This window comes from Gallus gallus, chromosome 6 (genome assembly GCF_016699485.2).
Source record: "Gallus gallus isolate bGalGal1 chromosome 6, bGalGal1.mat.broiler.GRCg7b, whole genome shotgun sequence".
In the NCBI taxonomy this organism is placed as follows: Eukaryota; Metazoa; Chordata; class Aves; order Galliformes; family Phasianidae; genus Gallus; species Gallus gallus.
Window position 1 is genome coordinate 7,229,850 of NC_052537.1, and position 12,263 is coordinate 7,242,112.

At 40.7% G+C, this 12,263-nt stretch overlaps 1 protein-coding gene across 8 annotated transcripts in view; it reads left to right on the top strand.

Annotated features, from left to right (window-relative positions):
- PCDH15 (protocadherin related 15) overlaps positions 1–12,263 on the top strand; it is a 990,968-nt gene that overhangs the window by 926,638 nt on the left and 52,067 nt on the right. For all 8 annotated transcript variants that reach the window (XM_046942815.1, XM_046942814.1, XM_046942813.1 and 5 more), the window contains one exon: positions 2,307–2,434. In XM_046942815.1, the coding sequence (XP_046798771.1) occupies positions 2,307–2,434 (128 nt within the window). The remainder of the gene's footprint in view (positions 1–2,306; positions 2,435–12,263) is intronic.

A 12,263-nucleotide genomic window follows, 5' to 3' on the forward strand; every position in this document is an offset into this window, starting at 1 on the left:
GAATCAGACTGAAGGCACAGGATATGCAGAGTTCACTGCCATCATGTTCCTGTTCATCTGCCAGAAGGAATGAGATATAAGCACTGGCACAGGCTGCCCAGAGATGTGGTGGATGCCCTATCCCTGGAAACTTCCACAGCAAGGCTGCACAACCTGATGTCAATGTTCATTGCAGGGGAGTTGGACTAGATGACCTTTGAAAGTCCTTTCCAGCTCTAAGGGTTCTATGATTCTATGTTAGCAGCTCTAAGATAGAGCGTGTATGTTTAATTCAACACCAGTGATACTAATGTCAGTCTGGAAAAATGCAGAGTATTTCATTTGCTTTGTGTAATAATGTTCTCATTTTCAAAGTGTTCAACCATTGCTGAACAAATCAGCATTTTGGCAGCTTGGAGAACTACTAGCAAATTAAACAAATGGTTTTGAGCAAATTGCAAAGCAAACTTTGCACAAGGCTCAGCCTCCTCACCAAAACCAGCTTAAGATGATGCCACTTGAGAGCCCTTTACAGAAGATATTTGATGGGCATTATGGAGAGCTAGTGTGGATTAGCAAATAGTACTCCTAGCAGCACTGAATGGGATGCAGTTGGGCTCTTCCTTACAGTAGAAAATTGGTGCCAGCCATTGATGGAACTGTTTATTAGCTCAGCAGGGCAAGGTCACTGCATGCAGTGCTGTGATCCTGCTGAAATTGCCTTCGTCTCGATGGGGCTGCAGTTTTAAACCAAGATCAGATTCTCATGCAGTCTTAAAACAGCTCTTGGACGGACATTTTTCTTCACTATAATAAATAATATGGAAGCGTTCTTTGAAAACAAGCAAACTGAACATGATTACAGATAGATCACTATCTCAACATTATGCATGTTCAGATGCTTAAATCTTTTTGTTGGCCTGTGGCTTTTTTTTGTGAGTTTAAAGAGAGAGTTTCATGTGAAGTCATTTTTCCTTGTGGCTTGGTGTAGAAGCACCTACAAGTAGTTTAACCATTTGTGCAGATCAGTGTGGCAAGTGCAAAAACCATTATTTGTCTGTGGAAATGTCATTTCCCTTTTTTCTTCTTTTCATCCTTTCTTTTTTCTTCTTTACATGCTATTGCAGCTGATGACATTCTAAGCAGTTTTCTCAGATTCCCACTGATGTTATGAACTCCATATTTGTTTTCCATCAGCAGGACCCGTCACCTGCAACGTTTTGGATGGCGTGGGCGGTCTGAGATATAGGCTGGGTATAAGAAGTTCTCCCCCAGCCAGAGAGGCACTAAGCTCTTTCTAAATGAGCCTGCTTCTGGAAACTAATCAGCATGGCACCTGTGCAGCATCTAAATTACACTGGCACTGGGAGAGGCTGGCAAAGTCAACTCTGAAATGACTCAATTTGTCGCTTGAAAATGTGGTTTTAATAAACTGGATGCCATCATTTCCAGCATTCTTCCTGGATTACACAATTCTGAAAGAGGCAAACAAATCTTGATATCGATCGCTGCGCAGTTGAACCTTTCTTTGCAGCAGGTCCATAGTTCTTGCTGGTCCATTTTTCCTTACAAGAGGAAAGAGATGTTTATTGTTTAACATTGGAGCAGTAACTATTTAACAGCTGTATTTCTTTTCTTGAAGATGTGTTGAGCCTCTAATACTTAGGCAGGTGTAGATGGAGCTGTATTGACTTGCCACGTTCAATATCATGTTGGTCCTCTGGGACTTACAGACAGTGCTGCAGAACCCCTCATTAAGTAACTGTGTGGAAGGTAGTATGAATTAGAATATATGAAGCAAGTTGCACCTGAAGTGGAAAAGACAAGCTTTTCTTCATAGCTTAGTTATTAGTATGTGTTGCGTGTTCGTTACCTCTTTATAACTCTTGTGAGAATGTACTGTGAGCAGGAATGTACTGTGTTACTGAGGTATGCTGTTCTGTCTTCTGCTTTTCTGTTCATTTGAAAAATTAGTTACAAGTCTTTTCTTCTGTTCCTCCCCGGTAGTTTGCTTTCTGAAGAAAGCCATGGCAGCCTTCTGCCTACATGCAAATTCATACAGCCATAGTAGCAAAATGCAGGTGTACACTTCTTTTCTGTAAGGAAAGATGGCAAGGGTTGGGGGTAAAAGCATGAAACTCCTTGGCGTCCTTCAAATCCATGTTTTTAATAGCAGATGTGTTACTATTTCTTAAGTATTTATTTCTACAATGTCATTCATGCACATTTTTCACAAGATCCACTTGGGCTGTAAACTCGTGAGCTCCAATAGGTGATAAAGATTGACTGCCTAATGGTCTAACTGTGCTTTTCTTTCCCGGTTCTAGGTAATACAGCCAAAGTGTTCATTGAAGTGAAGGATGAAAACGATCATGCGCCTGTCTTTACCAAAAAAATGTACATTGGAGGAGTGTCTGAAGATGCTAAAATGTTTTCTTCTGTGCTTAAAGTTAAGGTAAGTCTGCAGTTATTGTATTAACGCTCACTTGCAGTAGAAAAGTACTTATGTGGTTCTTCTAAGCCTACTTGAACGAAGCCACTTATTTCCTTATGATAAGTTTTTATAAACAAGTATGGTGAAAACGAATGGGTAATTATTTTTGTGGAGTCCATGCTTGATAGTTGCAAGTTTGATGGTCTCCATGTGTGTATGACGTGTGCTGGCCCTGTGTTCCAGCAGTCATTGGCGTGTGGCTGATTTGGAGATTCATTCTGAATCTGCATGGTCATCAGTTGAAGATTTCTAGCTGTTGTTTTATATATGTTAATCTTTAGGTGATTCTTTTGTGCTGGAAAACTAGTGAAGTATAATCAGGTTTGCACATTCTGACACAATTTCTGGATAAAATGGATTATTTGTAGTTAAAAAGCAAAGAATGAAATAAGAAAATTCAAGGAAAGAGGATATCTGGAATGTAATTAACCTTGGGCAGAAAAGCTAGCTTAGAATAAAAGCTGTGTATTTTTTTTTTCTCTTAAAAATGCTTTGTGGTGCAGTCTTTAGTGCTGGAGGCAGCTTGGGTTGCTGGGACTTTGCAGCTCAGCTTGTTTCCTCTGCCTTTATTTTGTTACCTCAGCAGGCCTCCTGCATCGTTTTCACTTTGCTAGTGGGGTATCTTTCAAGTTGCTGATTCTAGCTTATGCATGAAAGGGCACGGATATATGACCCGCTCAGATTTTTATGTTGACCTCAATGTGTACTCAGACCACTGGGAATTAAACAGAATAGCAGAGCTTGTTAAAGTTGTCCACTGCTTCATTTGTTCCATGGCAGTCCTCTGCAAAGCCAACCCAGGAGCAGCAGAGAAGTGGGATATGGTTAAGCATCGATTATTGGATAGAAGAATGCCAAAAAAATTTCTTACACAGTGACATAGTTCAGAGGGGTTTCAGAGGGGGTGATTTAGTTATTTTACATAAATTCTTCTCTTAGGCTGTTTTAGGCTCCAGAATTTCCATGATAGTCTTTCCTAGAAATCATACAGCAGCCTAAGCAAACAGCTGGGAATTTTTACTGAAATTCACTTGGAACTGAATCCTTATGGTGCATAAATCTGCCCTATGGCCATCTTCCCAGCTTCTTCTGCAGGCAAAAATAGCACTTCAGATCGTAGCAGGTAGGGGCAGCAAGAATGCTGCTGCTCAGTGGGCAGCTGGAGATGTTGCCTGCTGGAAAGACCTGTTCCCAACCTGTGGGTCATTTGGTAGACTGAATCAGGTAGGATGCCATGACAAATCCAGGAAGGTGCAACTTCTCTCACAGTGGACCTAGGATGACGTTGAGTGGTTGAAAAAAAATGTAGCAATATTAAATGATTGGGAAGGTGTGGGGAAAGATTATGTGAGAGGAGATTCGGGACATGCACTGGTAACTGGGAAGGGTGATTACCCCAGAAGGAGTGTTGAAAAGACATACTTCTGTGCTGCTGCTTCATTGACTGTGAAAATTCAATTCAGGTGTCATAAGCAAAGCCAACAATGTCATCTAGCATATGCAGTGCCTTTGCTTATTTGAAGAGTTATTTTCCTGTAAATAAAGTAAGTACCAAGTGAGTAGAAAGACAGTGCTGTATGTTGGAAATAATGCTTTCAGGAAAAAGATTTGGAAAAACTATATACATAAATTTCTTTTCCTCTATCTTCAGCATTGAACTTTCAAGGTCCACCAGATCTCTGCTCTGTATAAAATGAATAGCCAGATGTCTGTGTGATTCAATGAAAAGGAAAGTGCAGATGCCCAAACTGAAGGAGTAGAGGTAGAATTGCAGTTAGGGTCATCTGCGTTCATGTAAGGCTAATACTTCTGTGAGTATCTTTTTATCCCCAGACATTTTGCTAGTTGTTGCTTCTGGCCACGAACCTTAATCGGAAACTCTGGTGTACTCAACCATGCGAAATAGAAGACCTTGTCAAATATATGAACTTCAGAAGTACTGAAGATAAAATTCTACACAAAGATATTGGTGTAGACAAAGAAAACGCTGAATAGCAAAGTTAGTTATCTAAAGGAGCGTTTTGTGGATGAAAAATTGAAATGCAAGGAACAAATTTAAAAGTGTGGTATGAGTTTATCACACAAAATGAGAAGAGAATGTGAAATCTTACCTGTTATTGTTCCTAGTTCTTTATTCATATTTCTGCGTAACAGCAAAGGAGGTAAGAAATGCATGAAACAGAGCAGGCGTATGGGTAAGGGATATTCAGGCAGGAAGAGGGAAATCTGCTTTTACCTGTCAGAAGCATGTAACTTGGGAAGGCTGCTCAGGGAACAGAAAAGGACAATCAGAGAAGCATAGGAGAGAAGTTACTGTTTTACGTCTTTAAATGCTCTGGTTAAAATTCATGACAGAAGTCTCCCTGACTTTGCCCAAAGGCAGAATAGAACAGGTCGTAAGGCAGAAGTTGTTACTAGTGGATGGCAGCAAAGACAACTGTATGTTTTATTGAAGTAAAATTAGAAACAGTTAAGAAGTGCTTGTAGCAGAAAACTAGGTTGTAATTTACTGTTCTAGCACAAGTGTCTGCAGCAGTCGGTGCTAGCTGCCTTATTTTCTGTCCTCTAAATTAAAAAGTAATTGCTCTGTTATTTAAATACAATGCCCATTCCAATTAGAATGTTAAGAAGTATTAATTAAATTAATGTCTGTTCTTGAGTTCAGGTGAATAGACCTAAACAAGTAGTTGTCCAAGTTGAAATTTTCAGAAAATTAATAAAGTACAGTATAAATTACTCAAATTTCCATTCTAAATGGGAAACTGGGCTCCTAGGAAATGCTACTTGTACAAAAGAGTGGTCAGGCATTGGAATGGGCTGCCCAGGAAGGCGGTGGAGTCACCGACCCTGGAGGTGTTCAAGGAACGTTCGGACGTTGTGTTGAGGGACATGGTTTAGTGAGAGCTATTGGTGATAGGTGGACAGTTGGATTGGATGATCTTGGAGGTCTTTTCCAACCTTGGTGATTCCATGTTTTACTTTTATCTTCTGCAACCACTAAGACTTGCTAATTTTTTAATGACAACTGAGTTGTTTTAAAAATAATATATTTATTCTGCGTATTCTCAGCATGTTCTCATTCTTTTGTCATTGATCATTGCAGTCCTTTTTAAGCATAGCTTTGTCTAGCAGCAAAACAAAATGTAAATCTACTCAGTATATATGACTGAAATCATTGTTACTGGGACACAGTGGATCAACATTTCTAAATAAGGAAGAGCCATCTTATTTGTCTGGAGAGGTGGTTGAAGCCCTGTCGCTGGAGACATTCAACCTAAGTCTGGACAGGATTCTGAGCTCCTGATGCAGCTGTAGGTGTCCCTGTTCATTGCAGGGGAGTTGGACCAGATGGCTTTCAAAGATCCCTTCCAGCTCAAAGACTTCTGTGGTTCTGCAGTGCCGTGCAGTGTTGTGTACAAATATGTGACACTTTCTGCATAGCAAGACTCATACTTACCAAGTTTTCCTGTTTTCACCTTCAGTGAAGTAGCAGCAAAAGCTAGGTACTACGTGAGTAGAGGTGGCATTAACTTCTGAATTGCTTTCTTATTTCCACTTAATTATTCTGAGGGAAGGAGAGAGTATTTATTTACAATTAAATGTAAGATTGTTGTTACCAAAAGTGAATGGATCCTAAATTGTTTTCCTTGTATTAAGCAATATATATATATATATATATTTGAGGTACATCAGGGTCTATGTTAATTATCTCTTGCCTTGTCTTGTTTCTCTCCTGATCTTTATCTGACATAGTCGGATTTGCTTGAAAAATTGAAAGACTTGCATGAGTAGTGGATGATGCAACTATTAGGTCAGCCCTTTTGAAGTCCTCCTTTTCCATGTGATTGGGTGTGTTTATATGTTCGATACCAACTCCTACTTATCGCTTTCTAACAGCCCTGATATTGTATCCCTTTGTATGAATCTCCGTGCTCTGAGTAACCCCAGTGAGTTCCTGCTTCTGTGTGGATGGGGCTGACGTAAGTCAGAGCATTGTTTTGTACTGGGACTTTTGTTGTGCTGTTAGCCTGTAGAGGCACTTGTCAAAGTTTGGCTCTCTCAGTGAGGTGGGATGCTTGAAAAATTGTACAAGGGAGGGAATAAATCATAGCTTGTAAGGCAGAGGGGTGTATTAAAAGAGAAAGGAGTACAGCCCAATCCTATTGTGAAAGAATGGGAAGGAAAAATAACTCTTGATCAGAGGCTGAGCTATGAATCCATCTTCTGCTATCACATAAAAAAAAGTATGTAACTCATGTTAACTGTGGCATATTTCTCACCACTGTTTCCTTAACTGTGCAACTTTTATGTGCTGTGAAGGTCATGGAGAGACAGGTTTAAACTAATTCCCAATGCACAAGCACCTAGATTTAGCTTCTAGTATCAAGTGATAAAAGAGGGCCAAGATCTTCTCTTGAGGGGACCAACTTGACCCTGTACCAGTGAGCAAGGGCTGGCAACCACTTGGCACGCTGTGTGATTGCTTTCATGTAGCACAGTTTGGCCAAATTTTAGAGGGCTATCAGAAAAAATACATTGCATGAGAAGCGGCTGAGGGAGCTGGGATGGTTCAGAGGAGGCCTTGTTGCTCTCTACAACTGTCCGATAGGAGGTTGTGGGGAGGTGGGGGTTGGCCTCTGCTCCCAGGTTAACAGTGACAAGACAAGAGGTTCCAGAGAAGACCTTAAGTTGAGCCATGGGAGGTTCTAGTTGGATATTAGGAAAGATTTCTTCTCCAGAAGAGTGGTAATGCGTGGGAATGGGTTGCCTATGGAGGTGATGGAATCACCATCCCTGGAGGTGTTCAAGAAACATGTAGAGATGTGGCACTGAGGTCCGTGGTTTAGTGGCACGATGATCTTAGTTGTCTTTTCCAACCTTAATGATTCTATAATATTCTACGTTAGCTTTGTGCTGAAGCATCTTTGTGTTCATAGGCAATCAGAAGGGGTGATCTCTGACCTTAAAGCCACATGTCTTCCTTAGGCTTCTAGCTCCTCTCTTCCAAGTGCTGGAAGACAAGAAACAACAGTTGTATCAGTTACTGCTGAGATAGGTGCACGAGAAAATACATGCAGTTAATGAATGATGTGGAATGTAACCAAAGAATGTTAAATGTTGTTATCCTACAACCCTCTTTTTGTTGTTTATATTTAAAAGCTGATCTCAGACTCTGAGAAGAGACCGTGACAAACAAGAATTCATTGTGTCTATCAGCTAGTAAGGCATTTTAGTCCCTGCAAAATATTTCTTCCTTCCCCTTCTACTGTAGATTGATGTTAAATATTTGTACCTGAGAATGAGTGGCAGAAAGATTGACTATATTTGAAGTCCGTTGCTAGCTTTTCTCCTTGTAGAAAATACTGTGAATAGTTGATGTCACTTCAAGAAGACAGATTTTCCTTAATGCCAAAGCTATTCCATAATATTTGGAAAAACCAATTGGTGGGTCAAATGTGAAATGTTGTTTCCTGACTGAAGCTGGGCTTTCAGAAATTGCTACTGAAATCATGTGCAACTCTTGAGATGAGTGTATGGCTATATGTTTGTAGTAAGTTTTTAATACAGAGTATTTTTTATACAAAACATACAGTGTATACTCAGGTGGGATGATAGCATTTGATCTGCCTATGAGCAATGTGAGCAAATTCTCACTGTTTCTGCTGTAGCATTGGGAAAATCTAATAGAAGCGCTACAGAACTTTTGATCAGGAGGTGACCAGAAGGTGCTGCTGAATCTATGGTGAAGAATTAGTGATTTTTTTTTTTTTTTTTAACAGATATTTTCATTGTTTTACCTTCACTAGAGTGGCAGGCTTCTGGCAGTGCTAAATAGTGAGAGAACTCTGAGGACAGCCAAGTAAGAAAAAGGCCATGCTGGAATTTTGCACCCCACAGTTTTCACTCTGACAGCATTTTAGTTTCAAATACAAATCAGGTTCTGCAAGAAGTAGTGATTTCTCTTGATTCAAAACCTGTTGCAGCTTTAACATCTCTGGCTCATAAAATGTTTTGTCAGCTAAACCTCCTCTGATGAAGTCCCCACATGCTTAGGCACTGCTTGAAAGGAGATAGGATGCTTCACAGCAGCCCAGGTGTGTTGTTCCAGGAACTCAGACCCAAAAAATGGCCATGAGCAGGGATTGCTGTTGTTAGATTTTGCATAGCTAGTGTAATTTTGGGCACTTTGTTTGAGTTCATGATACGGACCTGCACTTGCCAGAGCTCCACGTAGAAATGTGTTGTTTTGGAGGAGGATTCTGCACTATTTTATCATTGCCATCATGGATGTCACCTAGGTCATTTAGAATACTTCTGTTTTGTCTTTCAATTTCCCCTAGTATTTCTGGGGGTCTGACACTACTGAGAGCTGTAATGTAGTGGTGGCTAGCTGGAGCAGATGGCTGTCGGGGAGGGCCTTTTTCTGCTCTTCAGCTCTCCATCTTGAGAACAGCAGTCAGGTTTATTGCAAGGATCTTACAGATGCTATTTTATTTATATTGAAGTTAAAGGAGGGAGTTAACTACATCATACCGAGGCAACAAGTCATAGTCTGATTTCCTGTATCTACTTTGACCTTTTACATCTGAAGATCAGGGTTTGGAATACAGTAAAGAATTTCTTCCTAACACCTAGTGTAAATCTGCCCTCTTACAGTTCAAGACCGTTTCCCCTCGTTCTCTTGCTACCTGCCCTTACGAAAAGTCCCTTCCCTGCTTTCCTGTAGGCCCCCTTCAGCTGCTAATCATGACTTCAGGTCATGATTAGGTGGGCAGTAAGGGAGGCTGCTGGCAGTTCAGGTGTTTTCAGTTCTGGCTTCACAGTTTGCAACGTTGAGCTGAGTATCAGAGGGCAAGAGGGTAAATCACACTAACAGGGTTGCACTGGTAGCAATCTCAGCCTGACAGAGCTGAAACAGCTTGCCAGGTGGGCAGCTCTTAGGGCCACCAGAGGGCTTCTGTGACACATTGCTGTCAGCTAGTAGCTCCTGTCTGCCAAGCAGTTGGAGCAGCTTGGTTTCAATTGGTCGCTGCTGGTGGAACTGCCATGGAATCAGCAGAGGCACTGGTTAATAGCGGGAACTGGAGTGGCTGGTGATTAGCTATTGAGATGGCTCCTGCAGCTAGATGTGATTTACAGGGCATTCCTGCTTCTGTTGCCAGTACTGTAATTGAATTAGTTACACATAACCATCGCAATGGCAAGCACTTGCCAACAGTCACTGTTTAGTGGCATCTTAAGCTAGGATAATTATCCTTCTTTTTCAAGTACAAGATAGGAGATGAGCAGAGAGAAATTACCTAGGAAGTATGGAACTGTAGATGGTTACCACTACAGCTATTAAGAAGGTTCAAGATAGAACTAACAGCTGTGTTGGTGCTCCAGTCCTTACCTCAAGGTGATTCCCACTCCAGCAAGACCTGCAGCAGCCTCTTCCAGCAGTTGTCCAGGCCAGGTTAAGTAGGGAAGTGTCCTAGCATTCTTCCCACCCGCATACCTGCATTTTTCCAGAGGTGTGTGCAGAGCACTTTCTGCTTAGGCTTTGTCCCGGGCCTCAGTGTCCTGCTGCCACTCTGCTGGTAGCACTCCACTTATGCCTTGTTTGGGCATTTAACAAATTATTCCCAGCTAACCTCTCTGTCTTTGTCCAGTGTCACTGGCTCATTTTGAGGAGTACAATTTATATGAAATTAAGGTGACCGGCTTTATTACCCTGTGCAAAACCTACAGCATTCAAATTTTAAAAAGGCAATTAATTCCTCTTTAGTAGTCCTTAACGACTACAACAGCCATTAATTTTTAATACAGCTATTTATGTAAATCACCATTAGCTAATTTTTTTCATAAATATACCACTGCTGAACAGTTGTATGTTTAACTCCCATTGGTAAATCATTCCCTATTCTGTGGCTTATGCAGAATTTCTCCCCTCCCGTCAAAGCACAATTCTTTCTTATTTCTGAAAAATATTTTATTAAGCACGCCAATCTGTGCACTGATGAGGCCACACAGAACCCAGCAAGTAACTCTGGGAGTAAGAAAGAAGCTGTGATGGGCCACACTTGCGCTAAAAAAAAAAAAAACAAAAAAAAACCATAAGGAGAGATGAAAACTAATAAAGAGTGCATGATGTTTCACACCAATCGAATTTAGAGACGAATAGGCCAATAAAGCATTGGATAAACACTTCTCTCATCATGAAAACAATTACATATGTGACTAAAGCAAATGGTATGGATTGTTTCTCCCAGCTTTGTAAGGTGCAGCAGTTTTGCTGGCAGCAGTAATCGCTTCCTTTAATATATTCATTTGACAATAAAATCCCTTTAGAGTAGGATAACGTGTTGTTTTGCTCTGGAATTTTAGAAAGATTATATAGATAGTTTAAAAAGGAAGCTTGATCTCAGAAAAAAGAAGCATCATAAAGTCACTTTTAGGTAGAAATAATTTGGTTAGTGATCTGCCGTAGTATTCTAATTACTCTACATGAATATGATTTGTTTTTAATGTCATTGTCCTCTGAAAGCTGATGAGTGCTGATGTCTCTAAGAAAAAAAAAAAAGGAGTATGTTCAAATGGCACTTTCTAAGCAAGACTCTTTTCTTTGCATCTTAAAGACCTTGTTTTTATTGCTAATAGCTCAGCAGGAAACGTGGAGCTGCGTTAAATACCATTTCTCTTGTAATGATAGCTGAGGCTGATTATTGCCTCTGAAGTGTTGAGGCAGCTTCATGCAGCCGCCTTTGCTAGCCTCCTCCTTTCCCCCAGAGCCTGGCAAAGATGCTCTACATGTGGATGAGATCTTGAGTCGTGGTTCATGTTTTGCGGTGAGACCAAAGGGTTTAAGCAAAAAACCTTTGATCCTTTACCATGACACTCTGTGAATTTCTGGAGGATCATATGACCTGGCCTGTGGCATCTCTAAATAATCCTAAAAACAAGATTCCCACGTGAATGGCCTAATTCTTGTTTGTTCAAAAAATGCTGACTGACTGCTGCCTTTCTTGTGTTTTAAGCCTGAGAGGTTCCTGGCTGCTCCTGCTTTGCCACTGGTATTTTCATCTAACTCCTGACTTTCTCCTCTGAATGAGTACCAGACAGACTGCCTTTAGCCACAAACACTGTGTTTCCAATCTGCTTTAGGAAAACAAAACTAAAACCCACACAATCTTCAGGGAAATCACTAGCAGGAATTTGCTTTTCACCCTAATGATGTGTTATTAGCCTTTTCTATTTTAGCTTTTTATTTTACGGGATTAATCTCTCTAGTTCTATTCCTTGAAGTACATTTCAGTGAGCACATATCAGAGATCATAAATCTGATAAAGTCAGCGAGGGTGGTTGTTTTTGTTTTTCCTAAGTTATTCCTGAGTTTATAGGGTATTTCTTTTTATACTGACAGTGTTGGCAGAAAAGGAAGCGTGCCAAAATATATGTCAGTGAATCAAAGTCACGTCAGCAAGCGGCTGACGTGAGTTTTACAGAAATGATAAATTCCAATTTCCATATTGGAACTCCAGTTACTTTCTATTGCTGTTCATAACTTCTTTTTTGGTATTTCCTTTTTCCTCTGAGGACAGAGGAAAATGGGATGGAGTTCAACAAGACCAAGTGCCAGGTTCTGCACTTCAGCCACAATAATCCCAGACACCAGTATGGGCTTGGGGCAGGGTGGCAGGAAGACTGTGCAGACGAAACAGATCTGGGGATACTGGTCAGTGCTTGGCTGTACATGAGGCGGTGGTGTAGCCAAGAGGTCCAATGATATCCTGGTTTATATCGCAAAGAA